Source organism: Coffea eugenioides, chromosome 11, assembly GCF_003713205.1.
Source record: "Coffea eugenioides isolate CCC68of chromosome 11, Ceug_1.0, whole genome shotgun sequence".
NCBI lineage: Eukaryota > Viridiplantae > Streptophyta > Magnoliopsida > Gentianales > Rubiaceae > Coffea > Coffea eugenioides.
This window is the reverse complement of record NC_040045.1, coordinates 25,622,702-25,646,404: the sequence shown is the minus strand read 5'-3', so window position 1 is coordinate 25,646,404 and position 23,703 is coordinate 25,622,702. Positions and strand designations below refer to the sequence as shown.

General features: G+C 33.6%; 2 protein-coding genes and 1 pseudogene across 2 annotated transcripts; 1 reads left to right on the top strand and 2 right to left on the bottom strand.

Annotated features, from left to right (window-relative positions):
• Positions 1-776: 776 nt before the first annotated feature.
• LOC113751131 (putative disease resistance protein At1g59780) lies at positions 777-2,517 on the bottom strand. The gene is made up of 2 exons (XM_027295003.1): positions 2,183-2,517; positions 777-862 (listed from the first exon to the last, which is right to left on the bottom strand). Exons 1-2 carry the CDS (start codon positions 2,479-2,481, stop codon positions 808-810), a joined length of 354 nt encoding a protein of 117 aa, XP_027150804.1. The 5' UTR covers positions 2,482-2,517; the 3' UTR covers positions 777-807.
• Positions 2,518-2,686: 169 nt separating this feature from the next.
• LOC113752129 (putative disease resistance protein At1g50180) lies at positions 2,687-5,442 on the bottom strand. The gene is made up of 3 exons (XM_027296263.1): positions 4,389-5,442; positions 2,830-3,962; positions 2,687-2,725 (listed from the first exon to the last, which is right to left on the bottom strand). Exons 1-3 carry the CDS (start codon positions 5,440-5,442, stop codon positions 2,687-2,689), a joined length of 2,226 nt encoding a protein of 741 aa, XP_027152064.1.
• Positions 5,443-15,004: 9,562 nt separating this feature from the next.
• On the top strand, positions 15,005-23,038 carry LOC113752127 (annotated as a pseudogene).
• Positions 23,039-23,703: the final 665 nt, after the last annotated feature.

The following is a 23,703-nucleotide window of genomic DNA, read 5'->3' as shown; positions in this document are numbered from 1 at the left end:
TTGTTGGCCCTTGTCATGCTGGTTTCAGATCATTTGGAGTCCCATAGCAGCTGCTATGTGCAAAGAAACTTATGAACTGAAACTGCAACATGCAAATGAAAGATGGTGCAAGACTTTAGTCAAGAGTTTTCAATACAGAAAATTGGTAATAGAGGCAAGTATTGTTTTCTTAAGAAACCTGAGGCTCAGAATTTCCTGCAACAAGCCTTAATAGTTTGACAAATGTTTCATGAGACAAAATTGCAATATACACCAAGCTTTAACAATATAGGAAACAAACTCAGTCATTCATCATAAGATTAGTTTGTATGTATAATAAGCTTTATTAAGAATACAATACTCTGCCTTTGTACCTTTTTTGGGACAATTAGCAAGAAAATTTTCATATAAATTTTAATTGTATAGACTAACATAGTGCCAGCTTTGCAGCCAAAAAAAAAAAAACCACAAAAATGAACAAACTTTAATTTCAAAACCTATAAGAGTGGACCAATATCACATATTTGTGAATTAAAAGACATCAAAGATTGAATTTTGAAACCAGAAATCTACAATTCCAGTTCAAATCACATTAAAGTTTTTTAAAAAAGTGTGAAAACACCACAATCATCCATGTTACAAATCAATTACTCCAAGTTTTTCAATTAATATCCTTCTATGGGTTAAAATTTCCATATAAATTAAAAATTGCAGGAAAAAAGAAAAGAGATTAAGTAAGTTTAATTACCTCACATTTGAATCAGATGAGATCAGGGAAAAAATCAGATATTCACTGTAGAATTTTCTTAAGACAAGACCCAGGTTTTGTTAAACAGCGTTGCTTGGACGAACAATTTCCACTTGATAAGTTGTACCAACAAATCTGCACAACGACACGAAAATGAAGAGAAATAACCACAAAATTGAGCTCAATCTAGTATTACAAATGTCCTTCAAAAAGCTGATACAAAAGTGAAAACTCTGAGAAAGACAAGAAAAAGATTAAGCTGAAGGACAATAGATAAATAGCCATAAAATTGAGCTAAATCTGCTATTAAGTCTTACAAAATTTCTTCATCTTTTGGAAGTAGATCTATTTTTTCATGAAACAGGGGAATGACAACAAAAGTGTGTTGTCATAGCCAAAAAATTCATGTTATGACAATATTTTAGTGATTTTTCTCATAACAAAAATATGTGTTCTATTAATGACAATAACACAAGCTGAACTTGATATGGATTCCTATTTGTAATTTAAAAAAAAAAAAGGACTATTGTTATTAAATTTAATTTATTTATGAAAAAATTAGATGTTGTCACGAGGTGTTGTAATTAAATTTGATATATATCAGATAATATTTAAGGCAAAAGAAGCTAGCTAAACAGCAAAACAAATCTGACTCCACGGCAGCTATACGGATTGCATGGTTTGTAATTTAAAAATAAAAAGGAAACAAGATGATAAACAAATATAAACAGGACAAGCAAATCAAACAAATGTATTTGAATTAAAGTAAATAGTATTTGATTGAATTAACACAAGCTCTGATTGTTGGTTTTGATATCAATAAAACTTGAAGGCAACACGATGATTCTTTATCACCAAATCCTAAACAGATTTTAAGTTTAATCCAAGATATTTGATTAAATAAAGACGGTAATCTAAAACAATTACATGGGAAGCACAAATAGTTTAAATAGTTATAAGGCATTTTTTTATGAGTACATGATATGACGGTAACACATACTGATCTATTAATTTTAATTTATGAGAGAGTATGCCAACCCACTTCCAAAGACGAGGAAATAAGGAAAATATTTTGATTTCACCTTACAATATGGAAGGTAATGCTTTCAAATATAAACTTACTTCCTCATCACCAAATTCCTTAATCCGCCACGAAACAGGAATTACATTAGATGATGTTTCAGATAAACAAAAATAAATATTTGGAAGATGAAACTAAAAAGAATCTCATAGAGCAAGTACTATGATCCCGTTTCTTCTGAAGAGGAAAAAAAGATTAAAAAAAACTCAATAGTCATTAAAAAGACAAAAGAAAATATTGAATGATGTTGGTGAAGCTTATCAAAATTGAGATTGGAACTAGATGCTAAAAAAAAGGGAATTCCAAGAACCGTAAATTGAATATTAACAAGAGAAAAATTGGAGGAGAAAAAAGTAAAAGGAGAAAAAGAGTACCTATGGATTTTAACTGAAGGCACGTGGCTTATTTTATCATAATCTTCTCCTTGTTGACAACCACTCTCTATCCTAACTCTATTGTTGAATAGTTCAGGCATTTCCACTAGAGATACCTCCTCTAGGGTGGTCAAACATCTCAACCCATCTGGAATCATTTCCAATACTTTACACTCCCGTATCCGTAAACTTGAGAGCTCAGGCATGGCCCCTTCTTCCACTTTCCACTGCTTTAAGTTACCCAAACCATGAAGCTCGAGACATTTTAGTTTGGGAAATCCCATTGAGTGGCAGATCATTTCTTGGCCCAGAAAAGAATTATGCCCAAGCTTCAGTATTCTTAAGTTAGGAAGCTCCTCGAGTGTTGCCATTGGGTCTTCCTCAATATCAGTACCAAACAGCTTTAATTGAGTAAGTCCTGCAAGGTCAGGAAACATGTGGGATTGGTAATCCGGTAACTTCTTGCATAAACTATTCCCGATCTCTAATTCATGAATATTTCTACTAAACAACACCCTTGAAAGAACATCCAAACCCCTGTTGCTGCCAAAATCAAAGTCAACGATTCTAAGTGAGCTAATGCGTATGCAGTCCAAGTTTGATATAGGATTGATGATGTGTTTCAGGTCCTCAAGATTTTTACGCACTATTGCTTTCAAAGCTCTGAGATTCGATAATTTGCATACATCTTTAGGATAGCAAATTTTGTTATCGAATGATTCAAGTATCTCCAGCTGCTTGCTTAACCGCAGCTTAGGGTGAGCGTCCCACCACCTCCAGTCTGGAAGATAAAGATATCTCAAATGTTCCAATTTCCATAGCACGTTTGGTATTCTACAAGAACGAGAACTACCAGATAAATCGAGAGTTTCCAAGTACTTTAAATTGCCCAAGGAATATGGCAAGTTTATATTCTGACCTCTCAATCTCAAACATCTCAAATGGATAAGGTTACCGACATACCCCAGAGGTGATTTGAGATAACAACTTTGGGAGGCCATATGGAAGGATAAAATTGCCAAAACTCTAAGCATCTTCAAATTCTTGACTTGGGACATTATTCTCACCCCTGGATTAGAATATTCCCATTTGGCTACCAACGAATCACACAAGAATGAGCGAAGATGCTTAGTTTGTTCTTTCGGTGGAAAGTTGTATTTAGAGATATCTCTTGGAAGCAAATGAAGGACTAAACTATACTGTGCTTCAATTGCAGGAGGAGAATCTCGTGAAGTACTTCGATCGACCAACTTATACAAATTCTCCTCTTTTGCCTTGGCTAAGCATAGATCTCTCATAAGATCATGAAACCGACATGACTTTAGCCTTGTCACCGCACACTTCCCCTCCTCATGTTTTTTAATTTCAACCATGCATCTGTTTGCTAACTCTTCCAAGTAACGCTCTGCAACATCCATTATTGTTTCTTTCTCCCTTCTATCATTCTCAAATATCATACCTTCTCCTATCCACATCTGATATAAACTCTCTGCTCCAATGTCGGAATCTTCCCTGAATTTACCCAAGTAAAGGAAGCATGGTTTTAGTTGCCAAGGGAGGTCATAGTAACTGTAAGCTAAAACCTTGGGCACCTCTCCTTCTTTTCCAATTTTTTCTCCCTTATCCAGATAAGATTTGATATTCTCATGCACTTCATTCCATTCCTTGAAAGTTCTAGTTCTACGAATTCCACCTAGAACTACCACGGCCAATGGAAGACCCCCACAGTTATTCAACATTTCCTTCCCCAACTCTTTCATCTTGTCCAAATCTTCACAACCTGTGTGGCATTAAACAAAACTAAGTTAATATCAACAACGACGCATCCATCATTCATTTCTCATACAATCCTTGGTTCAATCATAGTAGATCTTCCATAATGTGAAATAAGCATCATGGCTATCATTCAACAACTATACAAAAACCTTAACGGACTTTTAACTGAACAAGTCTTCCAACCCAAAAACTTTGACCTATCAATAGTCTTGGAAAAAGGCTATCCCAAGAGACATTTTTTTTTTCAAATCTATTAGATTGTATGAATTTTTTTTTAAAAAAAAGAAGATAAAGTTGTTCAATTAAATGGTAACAATGCAAAAGAAATTATGTTTCCATTGTAGTATTTCAATTATTATTATTATTATTATTATATCCACCGCCTTTTTAAATAAAATGAATTTAATGTGAATAAAGGGGAAAATTTGACCTTCACCACTGCTCTCCCTAATTTTCTTTCGTAGCAACTCCCAACTTTGGTCCTCGGTCAAAAAACGCAGTTCATGGCGATAACCATTTGGACCAACATGTTCTGCCACGTCTCTAATACGAGTTGTCAGCAAAATTTTGGTTCCATGCTCCGAAACTAGGATTGCATCTTTTAGGCTATCCCAAACATCTGTTGACCAGATGTCGTCGAGGACTATCAAACATCTCCTAGCTCCCAAGTGCTCTCGAAGCAGCTTTGCTAGTTCATCTTGTTCGCTCTTCATTATCTGTTTTCTGTTTTCAGGAGTAAGCTTGAGTAGAATGCCTTGCAAGAGATCTTTTGTTTGCCATTGTTGTGACACACAAATCCACGCAAAACCTTTAATACACTGCTTCAATTTTTCATGGTGATATACCTTTCTAGCAAGAGTGGTTTTGCCTATACCTCCCATGCCGACAATCGAAGCCACTCTTATTTTGCGCCCTGTACTTTCACCCTCTTTCAGCAAATGTTCAACCAGCTTCTCAACATCATTACGCAGTCCAACCACATCCTCCTCAGCCACAAAGGAGTAAGTGTGCCTTAATTGTTTCTGCCTGGATGGAGCACTCGACTCTCCTTCCTCCGTTCTGGCAATTAAATTTACAAACCGGCCAAAAATTTTGGTGCGATTAGAGATCCTAGTTCTGAGACTTTGAATCTCTAAGCCCAAAGCATGAATGGTATAACATTCTCTGGCAATACAAGCAGTCCTCTTTAGAGCACGTGTAAAGCCTCTGTTGCTTGAAATTGAAACCCTCAAAGCATAATCTTCAACCAAATCACTTGCTTCATAAGCGACCGCTCTAAATTCCGGAAGCCACTGTTGTATAGTGTCCCTTGCAGCCTGTTTCTTATCTGCATATCTTAAGAACATTTGTATCCATTTGAGATCGTCACGAAGGAGTGTAACTTGCTCGCGAACACCTCGTAGAAACTTTACTTCTTCAATAAGCAATTTACCTATATTTTCTATTGCAGAGGATAGGATTGAGGACAGGATGTCTTCGGGCATTTTGGACGAGATTGATGTATATTTTCTGTAATGGATGGAATTTACTAGCACAAAATGATGGTTTCACTCTTACTACCACAAGGGTGTTGTTAAGAGTGTTTTCTAATTCCCCCTCTACAAACGGAAACTGATTTATGTGAAGACAAGGACATGTTATCTATTTTTGCTTTATTTTATTCCTTCTCAGACAACTTTTGCTTTTTTAATTCCACCTCTACAAAAAAATTCCCCGTCTACGAGAAGGGAACAAACAAAAGAAAAATTCTTTGGCTTTGCATATAAACGGCTTCAAATCATCTGTCCCTAAAGTAGTCTGTCCCCTCTGTCCTTTATTTGTACAGTTGTCACGTGTTTCTAATCTTTTGTTAACCCAAATTCAAATAAAATTACAAGTTTATTCAAAATCATTTAAAACAGATAATTCAAAACTTTTTTTTTATTTTCTTTCTAACAAAAAAGAGTCTTGTAAAACAAATCAATAGATTATGTATGATCAACAAGACTCTTTTTTGTTAGAAAGAAAATAAAAAGTTTGAGTTATCTGTTTTAATTGATTTTGAGTAAACTTGTAATTTTATTTGAGTTTGGGTTAACAAAAGGTTAGAGACACGAGGCAGCTGTACAAATAAGGGACAGAGGGGACAGAGACTACTTTGGGGACAGAGGATTTGAAACCCATATAAACAACTTTTACTTTATTCTATTCCCCCTCCGCAATAAGCTAGGTAACAAACAAGAGAAAAATTCTTTGGCTTTGCGTATGAACAACTTTTGGTATATTCTATTCCACCTCCACAATAAGGGAACAAACAAAAGAAAAATTCTTTGGCTTTGCATATAAACATCATCTTGCATTATTGCTAGTCCAATGCAAAAATAAAAAAAGCCAAATTAAAACTAAAATTTACAATCAATTCTAGCTCTTTGTATATCTTCAAAATTGTAAAATATTTAACAATTAACAGCTAAAAAGTTTCACGATAATATATGAAAATTACAAGAACAATATTGCTAAATGATGCGAGAGAAAATTGAAAGATTATTTTGTGAGATATTATTGTTGAGAAATATATCAAATGAAGGGAAAGAAAAGAATTTAAAAAATAAAAAATGTGGTCTTTTTCTTATCCAGTTTATACTTTACTTTCATAATCGCTGTGTTTTGTAAAGTTAATTATAATACATAAAGACCCTAACTGTTTTTTTTCCGATTAGTCCACCTAAATTGGGTCTTAGATTTTAATCCATCGTCTGATCCGAATCCAGCTGTTGTTAGGCACATGCTCCCCAGCTCAAGCTCCTTGCCAAGTTCAAGTTTTTTAGAAAGGATAGTTCATGTCCAAGTAAAATTTAAAAGTTCGTTTGGATTGCAATTTTTCTTCAAAAAATTTTTACATTTTCTATGGCTATATTTTTCAACCACTTTTTTACTCTCATATATATCAAATCGTTATAATATAATTTTTTACAAAAACTTCAAAAAATAGTAATTCAAACATGCTCATTCGCTTGAAGGACACTACTTGGCCAATGGTTTCACAGCCGTCGAAGTTAATTTCTATATGGATTCTTGTGGCACTCATGAAAATAATTTGATCCCTAAGCAACTTTTTTTTTGGTTATTATTTATTGATTAATCATTAAGGTCCAATGCATTCTCTTTTTGGCAACATCAATTAAGGTCGCTTGACTTTCATATAGTCGTCATTGTATTTTGGTTATTCATTTTTTCCCATTTCAAATTGGTAATCAAACTACCATAACATCGCGCCTATTCCACCTAACTTAATCTATGGGTAAATGGTTTTGTCAATTGATGGTCTCACATTTAAATAAAAGGATATTTACTTCAGTTACTTTAACCTTAATAGTTTCATAAAATCATTAAAGTAATTATCTATTTAAGGCTTATTTTTCAGCTAAATAATTTTCATATTTGAAAGCTAAAATAATTAACTGAAAAATGATCCCTGGCACAAATAATTTTCCTTCCTCTGAACTTTTTTTTAGACAGCTTGTTGGAAAAAGTTGCACCTGATAAATGTGATTCCATGACATTGTAAGAACTTTTACAGAGCTTAGCGGTGAAGTTTTTCGGAGTTTACGAATGGAAGTATCTCTTCCTTCCTTGGTCTTTAGAAAAGAGGCTTGATAGTTTGTCCTATTGGCTCCTTTTTTTTTTTTTTTTGCTTTAACAAAAATTAAAGGAACATATAATGATCAGAGTAATACCCAACTAAATAATAATATAAACAAATTTACAAATAATGGAAGAAGAAATAAAAAATTCAAGTTGCTCAACTCAGGATCTCTTGCACTCACAGTTTTAAACTCTAATTGCTAAATCAAAGCCTCATGGCATAGTGGCCAAGATAATGACTAATTATGTAGCTTTGCAGTGAAGGACCAAAAGTATTAAAGTAATTTGTCTTGCTTTAAAATCAAATCCGAAGTAGGATGAAGTTTTATAACAATGATATCTATTCAAAAACGTTTTCAGACCAAAACACGAGAATATAGCAATAACAACTAACTAAGTTTTTTTTTTTTTTCAAAATAATACTCTTTTCCAAAACTATTCCCAAAGTGATTCAATTCCAAAATTTATCTTCAATGATACTTTTTGGAGTCTATTTTCCAAATAATCTTGTTTTGCAAAATATACCCAAACTGATCTAATTTCAAATTTTATTGCTTTTCTAATTTTTTATTTGCCATGGTGGAAAAAATAAAGCAGACTCTACTTTTTTTTTCTAATCTTTTATTTGCCAAGGTGAAGAAAATATACTATACCAATTTGATATATATGAGATTAAAAAAATGATGATAGAAATTTGTTCAGAAAAAAATATAAAAAAATTTCGTTAGAAAACTGCAATCCAAACAACGTCTTAATAACTTTGAACAAAAGGGAAGCCATGTTAAATAAAGAAAGAAGTGCTTGTTCCAAGTGTTAAAATCAAACAAGACAATGAGAGGTTGTGTGCAGTAGTAGTGTTTTGATTATATCAACTCACTTTTATGCACAGAATTTGGCAAAGATTTCCAGGTGCATTGCTGTACGTTTTGCACAGTTAGTTGAATTAATTTCTGAAATAATGTTATAATATGATGCGAACTCGATTCTCCAAGGATCGCTTGAGAAGAAACAAATTGCATAGGCAGCAGAAGGATTTACCTTAATCAGGTTATCGACAAATTAAATGGATTCTAAACAATCAAGAACCACTCGAGATTGATTAGAAAGGTATAATGGCGCTATAATTCAACGTGGTTTTGAATTAATAAGCCAAACTTGAACAAAGGAGGCATAACTCATTTTGTATCAATGGACGTTTCCTAAGGAACAAGAAAGAGAAAAACTCTCAATTTTTATTCATTTTATAATTGCCTTACAATGGAATAGAGAAGGTCTATTCATACCTAAAAGCAAAACCACTAAGACTAATCCAATTTGGATAAGAATTTAGTCCTTATTTCCTTAACTACTTTTGAATGGCTTAAATAGCTCACATAACTGATTTATGTGAAGATTTCTAATTCCCCCTCTACCAATGCAAACTGATTTATGTGAAGATAAGGACGTGTTATCTACTTTTGCTTTTTCTTTTTTCTTTTTTTTTTATTCCTCCTCTACCAACGGAAACTGCTTTATCTTAAGAGAAGGAGATGCTATCTAGGGGTGGGCAAAATTATCCGCTAACCTGAAAACCCGTCATATCCGATCCGATCTGATCCGAAAATTAGGGTATTCGATTTTTATTATTTGATCGGGTCAAAAGAGGGTCAGGTATCCGCTAAGATGTGGGGCGGGTTAGGGTCACATAATTAAAACCCCGCGGGTACCCGATCCGCCCCGTATATATATATATATATATTTTTTTTTTTTTTTATACACACACTATAAAATAATAAGTTAGAACTAAATAAGTAATTTTATTGAACAAATTGCATTACAAATATGAGAGACTATAGTTTTTTACAAGATTCATTTGTAAAGGCCATGATCTTATATTTTATAGAAAAAAGTTTAATTAATGTGGAACATATATATTAAAAATTGTGCTACTTATTTCAAACTTTTATTGATTTTGAATTCTTTTAATTTTTTTCTTTATCTTATATTCTCTTCATATGCTTGTTTCTTGGTGAGAAACTTTTTTTAGAAAAAAAATTATTAAATATTAGATGAATGTGTAAAATATAAAATTAAATTGGTATAAATTATTTTTTTTAAAAAAATTAAATGATAAACGAGGCGGGGCGGGTACCCGCTGATCCGACCCTATCTCAGCGGGTACCCTATAAAGGGTACCCGCTGATATGCGGGGCGGGTAAGGGTCAGAAAATGGCTGACCCGCAAGGTACGGGTCGGGTCAGCCAAATGGTGAATGGGGCGGGTACCCGACCCGTGCCCACCCCTAAATTGCTATCCGTATAGAGAGTTAACTTTTGCTTTTTTAAAAATCTTTAAGAGAAGGAGATGCTATCCGCGTAGAGAGACAACTTTTGCTTTTTTTGATTCCAACTCTACAAAAAAATTCTCCCTCTACAAAAGGGAACAAGCAAAAGAAAAATTCTTTGGCTTTGCATATGAACAACTTTTGCTTTATTCTATTTCCCCTCTGCAAGAAGGGAACAAACAAAAGAAAAATTCTTTAGCTTTGCGTATAAACATCATCTTGCATTATGGCTAGTCCAATGCAAAAATTTTTAAAAAAAGTCAAATTAAAACTAAAATCTACAATCAATTCTAGCTCTTTGTATATCTTAAAAATTGTAAAATATTTAACAATTAACAGCTAAAAAGTTTCACGATAACAGATGAAAATTATAAGAACGGTATTGTTTGCGAGAGAAAATTGAAAGATTATTTTGTGAGATATCTTTGTTGTGAAGTATATCGAATGAAGGGAAAGAAAAGAATTAAAATAAAAAACAGGCCCTTTGCCAAGTACAAGTTTCCTAGAAAGGATAGTTCATGTCTAAGTAAAATTTAAAGTTCATTTGTATTGCAATTTTTATCAAAAAAATTTGTACGTTTCCTATGAATCTATTTTTTAATCACCTTTTTACCCTCATATATTTCAAATCATTACAATATAATTTTTTACAAAAACTTCAAAAAAAATAGTAATTCAAACATGCTTATTCGCCTGAAAGACATTAGGCCAATGGTTCCACAAACATCAAAGTTAATTTCTATATGGATTCTTGAGGCACTCATGAAAGTAATTTGATCCGTGAGCAAATGTTTTTTTGGTTATTATTTATTGATTAATCATTAATGTCCAATGCGTTCTCTTTTTGGCAACGTGTCGCTTGACTTTCATATACTCGTCATTGTATTTTGGTTATTCATTTTTTTTCCCATTTCAAATTGGTAATCAAACAACCATAACATCGCGCCTATTCCATCTAATTTAATCCATGGGTAAATGGTTTTGTCAACCGATGGTCTCACATTTAAATAAAGGATATTTATTTTAGTTACTTTAACCTTAATAGTTTCATAAAATCATTAAAGTAAGGGTAAAAAAAAAACCCTTGTGGTAAATCTAATATACAGAAAAACCCTCTGTGATTTCAAAACGTACAAAATGATATCTCATGTTTTAAACTAAATTATAAAGGTGATAGAATCCATTAAAATTAACAGAAATGACTTATTGGAACCTAAAAATAAATTTTTTATACCTAATTTTTAACAAATATACCTATTCTACCCCTTAATCCACAATTCTCTTTGTCTAGATAATGAAAGAACTGATTTTATTGAGCTGCCTTTTACTTAGTTATATTAGGACATTTTTGTCATTTCGTCCGTCTCCGTTAATTTTAATGGATTCCGTCATCTTTATAATTTAGTTCAAAACATAAGATGTCGTGTTGTACGTTTTGAAATTACGAGGGACTTTTTTGTATACTAAATTTACCACAGGGGTCTTTTTTATTTTTTACCCTTAAAGTAATTATCTACTTAAGGCTTATTTTTTAGCTAAATAAATTTTTCATATTTGTAAGCTAAAATAATTAACTGAAAAAATGATACCCAGCACAAATAATTTTCCTTCCGCAACCTCTTTTTTTAGACAGCTTGTTGGAAAAAGTTGCAACTGATAAGTGTGATTTCATGACAGTTGTAGGAAGTTTTACAGAGTTTAGCGGTGAAGTTTGTCGGAGTGTACCAATAGAAGCATTTCTTCTTCCTTGCTTGGTCTTTAGAAAAGAAGCTTGATAGTTTGTGCTATTGGCTTTTTTCCTTTTTTTGCTTTAACAAAAATTAAAGGAACATATAATGATCAGAGTAATACACAACTAAATAATAATATGAATAAATTTACAAATAATGGAATAAGAAATCAAAAATTCAAATATAATGACACTTCAACCCAGGATGTCTTGCACTCACAGTTTTAAACGCTAATAGCTAAATCAAAGGCTCATGGCATAGTGGTTTATTTGACAAACTATAAACACCAAACTTAGCACATTATTGTTCCTCACAAACCAAGGCCGTCATTACCTTCTATCCCTTTACCTATGTTTCACAATTTTTTTTCATGTTCTCCTTTGGTTGGATTTAACTATTCAAAAAATTTGAGATTTTTCTCGTAAGAAAAAATTTATTAAGCAAATCTTCATAAGAAACAATTTAACTTTTACCACACCCAAACCAAGCTTTGTATTCAGCTAAATCCCCAAACCTAATATCCCTCAAATCTCACTTCTCCATTATTGCAATCATCTGGAGTATATCATAATTTACAATAAAAAAGTGTAATAATCACATTAGTAATTATGTGATAATAACTTATGCATTTTACCAAGTACTAGTACTTCAGCTAGAAGCATAACCAATTGAGAATGGAAAGGTGGAAGAGAATGTTTGTTTGAGTTACAATAACCCCAAAAAAAGGTGAGAGGTGTTCAAAAGTGAAGGACAAGAAATATTCAAGAGTAATGAGCAGATGAAAAAACTTGTAGTGGGATAAAGTTAGAAAGCACAGATGTTAGACAACAAGGTAATAAATTAGAAAAAGGTAGAGGAAATGTTGTGTCAACATGTCCTTGTAATTACAAACTTTTGAAATATAATTTATATTTTTGTTCACCTGCTGCAAGTCTGCAACTCACTAGTATTAAATTGAGGAATAGTTTTGAGAAAGTATTACATCGGGAAATAATTTTTGTAATTATATTATTTTGGAAATTAACTCTGAAGTATGAAACCCACTTATCAAACACCCCTAAATGCCACCTTAATGTGAATGTAGTAATTGTGCAGACATTTTGGCTAAATTCAATCAATTTTGAACTAAGTATCAAGATGCGGCAAGGAAATTTTAGTATTTAAATTATGATTAATCTTTCTTACATACAATATATACACTGTCAACGTTGAATGAATGATAATTATGTGAAATTTAAATTTAAAATTTGATTTTTACACATATATCATAGATTCAACGGTGATGATATATACACTATCAGCATGCATAAAAACTATACCATACGTATAAGAAGTGATTGCGAAAGAACAAGAGGCTTAGACACAAAATATCATAGCTCTGTCAATGTCATAGTTTGCAAAAGTTGTCTCAACCCCATTTTGTGGACTTGGGGCGGGCACTGTTCTGCTCTCTTACCATCGCATGTGATATTTGTTTTTTTTTTTTAATATACTATTTGATATACAAAATCGGAGGAGGGGCAGCCTGAAGATTTATGAACAAAATTTAACAAAAAAAAATATGGTTTAAATTATATTTTGTACATCATTTTTTACACCATGTGTGAATCTTATAAAATTTTATTCTATAGTTACACATTATTAAAAATGAATTACATCATATGTATACAAAGTTATATTTTATGCATTTTGCATAAAATTGGTCCAAACGGTTTTCTAACGAACTGTTTCGACCCTTGTCCTACAAAATCATATTAATTAAAAAATTAGTTTTATATAAATAGAATATTTCATGTACAATCTACTGCAATGGTCCTAAATACTATAACAAATACAAGTTATCCCGTCCACCAGCCTGTTTTACCATAAATTCATGCGATGCTTTTGGTGCAATTCCTACACTGTTTGCCATATCATTCTCTATTACATGAGCTTCATGTATTCTCCTATGTGCTCTGAACAAATGCGTTTTGTGAGGACTACAAAGATAATGATTATGTTCTGGTATAAACTCAATGACACGATATTTTTCACTTTTGCTGCAACTAATTTTCATTTTTGCCAAGCAACCGAATCTTTTTTCAGGACGATGGATTTTTACATTGACATCTCTTTTATCTGCCCCTCGTTTGCCTTCGGCACTACAACAAAATGTCCTATCAATTATTTTACCATTTTTGTCTTTATGCAATTTGCTTTTTCTAGTGCCGAACCCAACCTTCTTAGCATATGCTAAGTAAAATTGACCAGCTGCTTCTTCACTGTCAAATTCCATACCTACCTGAGGGATTTCTTCTTTAGGGATAGAGGGATGAATTGAATTGATATCAGTCTCTTTGTTTGAACTGATGCACCAATAAGCTCAATGTCTGTATCTTCATTGATTGTTTGAGAGCTGTGATGATGTTGAGTGTCATCTATAAATTCCAATTTACGACAAGGTGGGAACTTGCTCTCAAGGGAATCATCACCCTCCATGATCTACAATTTTAAAAGATTTTAATAGTTAACTTTACCATTTCGTATCAGTGCTTGTTTTTTTTTTTTTTGCAAAATTAATTTTTAACTCATTACAAGAATTTTTCACAAAAAAATAGTAAAAAGACAAAAGTAAACAATTGTTCAATATCTTCGACGTAATTAAATACAAATAGACCTGCTTAAATATCGAATGACATTTATCAAAAATAAAAGCTTTTAACTATAATGTTTATCACTGAAAAAGTTTACTTCAATCACTTTGACTACTAAAGGCTTTACGGCATTACTGAAAGGGGATTGTACTAGTTTATTACTGAAAGGGGCTTTACGGCATTACTAAAGGCTTTACTTCAATTAGATACTAGTTTATGAACTATATTGACTTCACAGTGTATACAGATACTTATATAAACAATGATGTTGAGAGGGGATTGTACAATATTGTTCCCATCGCATACAAGTTCCAATGAATACAGGTAATTTCAAATATGACAAGACAAATATATTGTAAAATTGGCATACATGATCTATTGATTTGTTTTACACTGGATAAAGATGATTGAATCTTGCTACTTGATCCTTTGAGCATTTTTGCTGCAAGATTAAAGATATAATGAGTGAATCAAAATACTTGTTAGGGTTTAAGAAAAAGATGATTTGGGGTAAAAAATAAAGAAGAGTTTTAGTTAATTTTTATGTTTATGATCAACAAGATTCTTTTTTGTTAAAAAGAAAATAAAAAATAATTTTGAGTTATCTGTTTTAATTGATTTTGAGTAAACCTGTCAATCAACTATTATTGGTTTGTTTGAATTTGGGTTAACAAAACTTGTAAATCGATTATTATCGGTTTTATTTGAGTTTGAGTTAACAAATGGCTAGAGACACATGGCAGCTGTACAAGAAAGGGACAGAGGGACAGGGAATATTTTGGGGACAGAGGATCTGATGGTTTCAAATCCACTGTCCCCAAAGTAGTCTCCAGCACAAACAAACTCCCGTTCTCTTCTCTCAAGGTCAGTTTTCTCTCGCTCTCATTTCAGAAAATCGTGTACTTTAATTCTTAATTTTACCTGGTTCGATGCATTTATACTTGTGTATGCATTCCAAGTTGGAAAAGTATTGACTGAGCATCCATTTTGCCATTGATGGGGTTGGATGGAGTTGGCGGTGGTTCATCTACGAATGGTTGGTGTATTCCGCAACCCTGCTGGGGGAAGGGAAGTTACGATGTGTGTAGTTTAGGGAGCTATTGGTAATTGAAATCAATGGTGGGGTGGCTTGTAGGGATCATGGGAGGAGGGATGGTCAGGGGCCTGAGTGATTATTAGAGAAATTGCAGGTGGGCAGCTCGTGGCGGAGGAGATTTTTCCCTTTAAATTGATGTCGTCAAGATTACTTGCTGGACTATTGACTATATTTGTTGTTTCAGTTTCTATATTGTTTCGTGTAATTGAACACGGAGCAATTGTTGAGGCCCCGGTCCAGGAAAGGGCGGGGTGTGACGGGAATTTTTAGCACCACGAATGCTGTGAGGTGCACCTTTATTCCTTTTTAGCACTTCTTATTTAATAGGCCTCACTGTACAGAAATGTTCGCGTTTCTTGTGTGGATTTTATGTTTTCAATCTAAGTGCAGCAAGGTTTGCTTATTAAGTGTTTGATGTTTTTGTTTGCAGAATGGAGTTTCTACGATCTATTAAGTGTTCGTGTAGTTGAAAATTTGATGGATATGATTTTGGAAGATGGATTGTTGCATTTCTGTAATTATTTGTGGGGACTGCATGCATAGTTTTTTTTTTATTGTCTTGTTAGTTCATTGAATCTTGATCCCACCTTAGGTGAAGATCTGCTATTTCCTATTGATGTTATGGATGTCAAATTAATTCATTTGCAGAAAATTGGATTATAGTTTTAGTTTGTCATGTTTTGTGATCTTTATCCCTTAGCTGAGAACATTTTAAGGTATGATGTTTGTGTAGGGCAATTGTATAATAAAGAGCAGCTAATCTATTCTACATTACTCCATAAAATAACTTAGGCATACTGGAAACCACAGTCTGGCATCATATGGAGTATGCTACTGTGTCAAATTTGTGCAAAAGAATTGATTCAAAATGTCTTTATTTCAGTTCTAAATACTACTAACTTCTGTTATGGGGCTCCATATGGCAAACAATAGGCACTAGGGTGTGGGACTTCAGCTGGCCACACGTGCCGCTAGATTTCATATGGTTAACCAACGAAAATCAGCGGGAACAGGTGCCGCTATATTTCAAACTGACAACTTCACTTCATGATCACGGTTACCAGCAAAGCTTCAACCTCGATTCATGTAGTATAGACTCTCAATGGCAATCTTGAAAGCAAACCGAGGAGCATAATATATGGGCTCAAATCCTGTCTACAAAAGAAGTGTGTTGCCTTGTGTTCCATCACTGACAAACCAAAATAGAGGTCCAATGGTCATATTCCAAATGATAGTCATAGTAAAACAACATAAAAAACATAATTCAGAGGAAGAATAGGTGGAGAGAAAAGTCCATTGTGTAGTTCAGGTGATGTCATGGTGGGAAAGTAGAATGGCGGCTGAGGTAGTTGTTAATGTAGATGGGATTTTGTTTGGGATGCCCTTACCGACTATGAGCAGCTTGCTGATTTCATTCCCAATCTTGTGGGTATGTAAACTCATACACACTTTTTTTCCCCTTCCAATTGATGGCAAACTTTGAGTAATTTTAAGCTTTTGGTAATGCTGCTACTGGACTTGCATTTCTATGGTTCTTTTTTTATTTCTTGGTTAAGGATGCTACAATCTCTTCACTAGCATAATTTGCTATCCTTAGAGGAGAAGTGAAAAAGAATGTACTCTGCAGCAGCAGTTCACAATTACAAAGAGCTCGGTTGGCTTGTAATTGAAGAATAACTGGAAATTAGGCTTGTTTCTATTGTTCTAGAAAAGGTGTGATTCACAAAAACTTAAATGCTTTAGAATGCAGAAATACACAATATAAAGTTAATGATAGTACTTCACTTTTTCGTCTCAGAATATTGGGATATGAATAAGGGACTATTTGTATGCACAGCATTTCGTTTTGAAATCTTTTGCCTCTAGAGGATTAAGATGATTCTGACTTAGTAGTACAAGTCACCAGCAATGGACCATTTAATGTAGTAATGGAACGTCATGCTATATCAGGAAAAAAAATGGTAGACAGCTACCTTGTTCATTATATTCCCTGAAAATCTTTCCAGAATTTATTTGGAATTTTGTGGAAGCATAAGTTTAAAGGGCCCCAATCAATCCTAGCATGTGTTTGTCTCATATGTCCGGATGATTTATGGCATTGCTCATATTACAAATGTCCTTTTAAGCTCTAATGGTTTCGTTGGACTGTGGTTGTTCAAGAGTCTATCAATGGAGATATAGTGTAATTAGAGTTTACTTCCTTCGACAATATTGCACTAAAAAACTTCACTGGATGAAATTGCTTTGCAGGAATTAGATATGCATTATGATAATGCTTTAGAATTGTCTCTTGTTGCCCTTAAATGTTCCATTGCCTTGAGCATTAGAAGCTTCCTCTGGTTCTTGTCATATAATAAAAAATTGCAATCCTTTTGCTCTTTCAACCTCTGTTAATATGTACCTTTATACTCCATCAACATTTTCTATGGGTCATATTCAATTTGATTATTATTTTCTGTAATATCACCTTCAGCCTCTTGGGAAATGATGGATATTTTAATGTTCAATCACTTTATGGTATGCTTCATGTGCTACTAGTTTCCTGTAAATGTGATTGTATTAATTAATTGATTCTTTTTATTCATAACCATTTGTCAGCAGGAGAATTCCTTGTCCACATCCTGGATGTATTTGGTTGGAGCAGAAAGGCTTGCAACGAGCTGTTTATTGGCACGTAGAAGCTTGGGTTGTGTTGGATCTCCAAGAGTTTCAAAATTCAGTAAGCATGTTGAACTACGCGATGGCATCCATTTTAGATGTCCAGTTAAAGATACCAAAATTTGTATTAAGCAACAGATGGGAACTAACTTTGAAAACCATCTCCAATCATAGATTTGCCTTATGTTACTCAATATGCCATAACTGTATTTTTTCAGTCTACTATATGAGCTGCAATTTGCTTTTGCATCTGTTACATTGAAACTTTCTCCAAGTGAAGAATGTTTAAGTATTGAACTTTGATAAAGATATGAGTAGGGTAAAGGTGACTATACAAGGTTTGACCGTGGGACCCTGAGGGATCTTGAAAAATATTTTGACCATTCAAGGAGCTCCATGATATTAGTTATGATGCATAAGATTTTAGAGCTGTCCTATCCTTCTATATTCCATCATTTTATTACTGATATTATGCAGGAGAAATTCTAATAACAAAAGAGCTCCTATCATATCCATCTTCCTTTCCTATTATTTTCATTTCCTGACGAGCAATGCTTCTAAGAAACTCAATTCGTTTGCACCTTCCCTTAGTTGAGAAGTTAACAGGAAGGCAAGGCAGAACTGGTATTTCCACTACTTTTAAGGACAAACAAGACTTTTCCAAGAATTTATCTGCTTGTCCTTTCTGGTAGAGTAGGTAACTGTAATTAGGCATACTTGTGTGATAACTTTATCTCAGTTTTTAACTATATGCAACTGACTTTTATTTAGGCAAATGATTGTGAACTCCAGTTTTTCATGGTTGATGGTGATTTCAAGAAGTTTGAAGGAAAATGATCTGTCAAATCTGGTAAAAGGTAAATTTTGTGGTAACATATTTTGCACCTCCTTCCTGGTGATTGTGTTTCTAAGGATGATTACAGACTCAAAGTATCATTTGGTTCTTAACATTTTTGGCAATCCATGCTGTATTTGCATCTAATTGGCAAACATGTACCTCAAACTGTGCTAAATAATTGATTAATGAACCCTAGCTGAGGGACGCCAATGACTATTCTCATATTCACTCCAACAAAATGGTGCAAAAGATTGAAACTGAATGAAGGAGCATAAAGTCATACGAACTTCATGAAGGCAAGGATTATCTGGCCCCCCAACAACAAAAAAAAAAAACTTTGTAATATATTTAACATCAAGGTGGTCATTGCAAAAATTATTAAAATAATATCATAATGATGAATGAATCCCATGGTACTCTTGCATAAAAGTGCAGCATCTTCTTTTGGAGTCTTTATTCAATGAAAATGATATTGTTTACCTTTACATAGCATTGATAAGCTTCTTTAAATGCCACCTTGACATGGACAAACATGCCCTGAAATTTTGGTCATCCTCTACATCTTGCTTGCGATGTAATCATATTTACTTCCTTTCTTGCTTCCTTTTTACAGTTGCAAGATGATGGTGGCTTGATCCAGAATAAGTGCTCTTTGATGCAAATCTTCTACTTTTACCATGAATGTTGCGTAACAAACCATTGACATCACATAATACTGTTTGCAGCATTAACAATTTGAACTTCATGACTGATCTGGATGATCACATCTAATAATTGTTTTAACTTTACGCACTTCTGTTGTTGTTGTCATGTATCTTGAACTTGCATCTTAATCTTCTTATGCAGAGACAAATATATCATATTTACGAGTCATTTATTTTATTTTATCTTATTTTTTCATTACAACTCCATCTTTTACCATTATAAGAAACTGATAAATAAAATAATTACCACAAGCACTGGCCTTTATTTCAATATGAGAGATGATTCCTTTATCACAAGATATCCAGATTGTCTGCTAATCATAGAAAGAAGAGCAAATTATCTGGATGGCCACCAAACTTTTTAGAATCGTTGAGTTTTGACTATTGAACTATTAAAAGTCTGGTTTTGGCCATTGAACTATCTAAAGTTTAGATTTGGGGCATTCCGTTAGATTTCATCGTTAAACATGACAGATCTGAGTGCTTGCATGATTCACAAGACAAGAAAAGGGCATAGTTAACGATTAAATCTAACGAAATGACCCGAAATCTAAACTTTAGATAGTTCAGTGGCCAAAACTCAACGATTCCAAAAGTTCAGTGGCCATCCGGATAATTTGCTCTAGAAAGAATGGCAAAATTCTTTCTTTGCTCTTCAATTATGCTACAGTTGGGTCACACAGTTGTATGAGGTCCTGTTTTGGATGGCTTGGTTTATGTATGATACTGCAATGGTAAATCATCAAGGGCTTTTTCACTTAGTATAGGCAAAATGTAACTAATAAAATCACTTCGTCACTAGTCAGAATAGGCAAACAACTGATACAATTACAACTAAATAGTTTATTTAGATAAGCTTTAAGCAAATGATGTCTAAAGGTGATCAGCTTCTCTTTCAGTCACACAAATGATGCAGACAATATTTTTTTTCCTTTGGTTTATAATATCCTCTTTGTGGACTTGGCAGGTCCTCAATGACTACTTTGAGTTATGACCTAAATGTCACACATCAACATTCAATTTTCCTGCAATTTTCTTGGAGAGAATCATCAGTTTAGATCTTCCAGTGAATCTTCAAGCCTTGGGTAGCAAAGCTGAAAGTAGTTTCAAGAACAGCCAGAATTCATTGACCGATGAAGCTCCTCCAGTTACAACATTAGCAGACTCCCTTACTTCCACAAGTTCAGATGTCAGTGGTGTTACGCCTGACAAGAGTGATTTTTCCACTGGAGAATTAAAAGAAATTAGTCAAGGCTACCTTGAGCCCCTTATCTCCAGCAACAAGTGAGTTAACAGTAACTGGGCAGTATTTGTTAAAAGTATGCAAGCTTTATAAGCCATGTATGGTAGATGAAGTTCATCTCCGTAGATTTGATGGACTTTTGGTAACTGATGACTCTTCAGGAAACCTTGCATTTACCTGTGAAAGCCATGTCTGAGAAAGCTGTCTAACCCATCATTTGGTCTTCTTGTGAAAGAAAATGGAGGTGTTCACCGTTGTGTTATTGCTAGCATCACTGTAAAAGCTCCAGTGTGTGAAGTTTGGAATATTTTGGCCGAGTATGGGAGATTCCCTGAGTAGGTAACATAAGCTTTCAGTGGTGACCTCTGAATCCTGGAGAATAATAGGTAAACTAATATGTTTTGTGCATGTCCTTTTCAGTAACCTGAAATCATTGTCCATGTTTTAATTGATCTTGAACCATACAATAACTGGATCATCATGTGATAAGTGACATTTTCTCTGTAAATAGAGTGCTATTCATTCCCGGACAAATTGAATTTATTGAAAGCTTCAGTTTTGCAATACAAAAAAGAATACTAAGCAATAAGAAGAAAATATGCTAAACCTCACAGGAGTAGAAATTTAGGCACTAGAAACTGCCGTCTTGAAAGAAATTAAACTATCTTCATTGCACGGTCTCTAGATTCAAAATCTCTTGGTCCTCTCTTTCCACCCCATATTAGAACAAAAGTCAACACAGGATCATTGTTGGGAAGAGTATGATAGTTTATAGTTTTAAGCACAGACTACAGAATTTGGCAACCTTGAGAAAATTGTTAGCTTAAAAAGTTCTAATTAGCAAGAGAAAACGAGATCTTCTGAATACTCTGCATGGTCTAGGTATTTTTACATATATGAGTCTAGAAGGATATGGTTTCACTTGGTATGTTATTTAGCTTAATGATATCTAAAAGGGAGAATAAAACTGATTGCAGTATCTCTTTCTTATTCTCATCCTTGATTTTATTCTTTTGAGATTAAGGAATCATGAAAGCTTTGCTATCTATTATAATCACTAAAACAAACTGAAACAGTTCACATCTACAAGGAGTCTAAGGTTGTAGGCTTTCAAATAAAGAGGTTGGATCCATTGAGTATGATAAGGTCTGCAAAGAGGTTGGATCATTCTGAGTTAGAGCCCCAATGCTTTTTTAGCTGGAACCATGGTGCTTAGCCCATGCAAATGATTATTCTGTGTTTAATTATAAAACAACGGCCCCTGTTGCTTTTGAACCCCCTGTTGTTTTTGAACACTTACCTCATTTAACTATCAAACTAGAGTGGAAAAATAAAGAAATTCATGCAACTGTGCATGTGGGGAGAAAGAGAGACAGGGAGAGAGAGTGACAATAGTAGTAGTAATGGAATGAAGATTGGCATATTACAGGATAATAAAAAGAGAGGAAATTTTTATATGTTTCCTCTGAAAGACATCTTCTATGTACACACTGTACATAAGAAAGGTTTTATATTTTGGATCCAACATCAACAAAACTTTCTCTTTATTTCCTTTTAACTGGTGCAGGATGGTTCCGAACTTAGCTATCAGCAAGATTCTGTCACGCGAGTACAATAAAGTTCGCAATCTTCAGGTAAAAACTTCTGTTTTCGCACTAACAATTAATGGTGAGATATCAAAAAGTAAAGTAATTGTGTCCATGTTTGTCTCATATGTACAAATCTTATTGCTGGATGCAAGGGTTTACTATATATGGTACTTCATGCGCATGTTGTACTTTACTCGTGTGAAGTACTTGAACAAGATAGTAGCTTTGATCAGGTTGAAGGCGATTTTGATTCATTCAGAGGGAAATACAATTTAGTGTGTAAGGATTACAGAATCGAAATTAAAGGGTTAGAATTCTAGACCTTAACATACTTGCAACAGTGTGCTTGACTTCTCTATTGGAATCTGTGTGCTGGATTAATGTCTAATTCTACAGATAAGTTGATTGCAAAAGAGTTGGGGAATGGACCCATCATTCGTGCCCAGCAGAAAAGCTTTTGAGCAAGCAGGTGCAAAAAATACATTTCATCTTGATTTCTTGTCATTTCAGTGATAAAATTTTATGCTTTACTTATAACCAGGAAAAGACTCAACTTTTGCACTAGCTGGTCTAGCTTGTTCTTATGCATAAAAAAGTTTGACAAACTCTTATTTGTAATCCTTTTATACACACGAAATGAAGTGTAGATATGCTAGAGTGATCCTGATGTGGAACACCATCAGAGCATGTAAATGTCTAAATAGTTCTTCATGAAGTTTCACGTCTTCTTTCACTTAAGGTAAGGCATCCTAGCAGACAGGCAAGCTTAGCAAGCTTAGCCTTATATTTCGCAAAACACTCAGAAGTGGCTGACAAAAGTGAAGGAATTTGACATAAATTGGGTGGAATGATGTCTGTATCTGCGGTTCTTGATAAATATGTATTCGCTATAAATTAATCAAAAATTTCAGTGGTAAGGAAGAGTAAGATTAGTTACAGACCATGTTTCAATATAATCAGAACATTGTTTTGCATTTTGTGGCCATTAAAAAGAAGTATTTGACTTTTTTTTAAAAAAAATTCTCAACGATCATAAGGTCATTCCTTAGAAACCTGTCCAATGCTTTCAACCAAATCTTCTATGCCAACTGGTGTTCCAAGTGATGGTGTTTTCAAGAAATCAATTTCCGTCATCTATAATGAATAATGGTGTCTGAGAATTCATTATGGATAAAAAATAAATGATACAAAATTTTTGGTGTCTACACAACCTATGTAGCATTAAACAAAACTAATTTAATATCAATGCATCTATCATTCATTTCTCATATAATCCTTGATTCAATCATAGTAGATCTTCCATAATG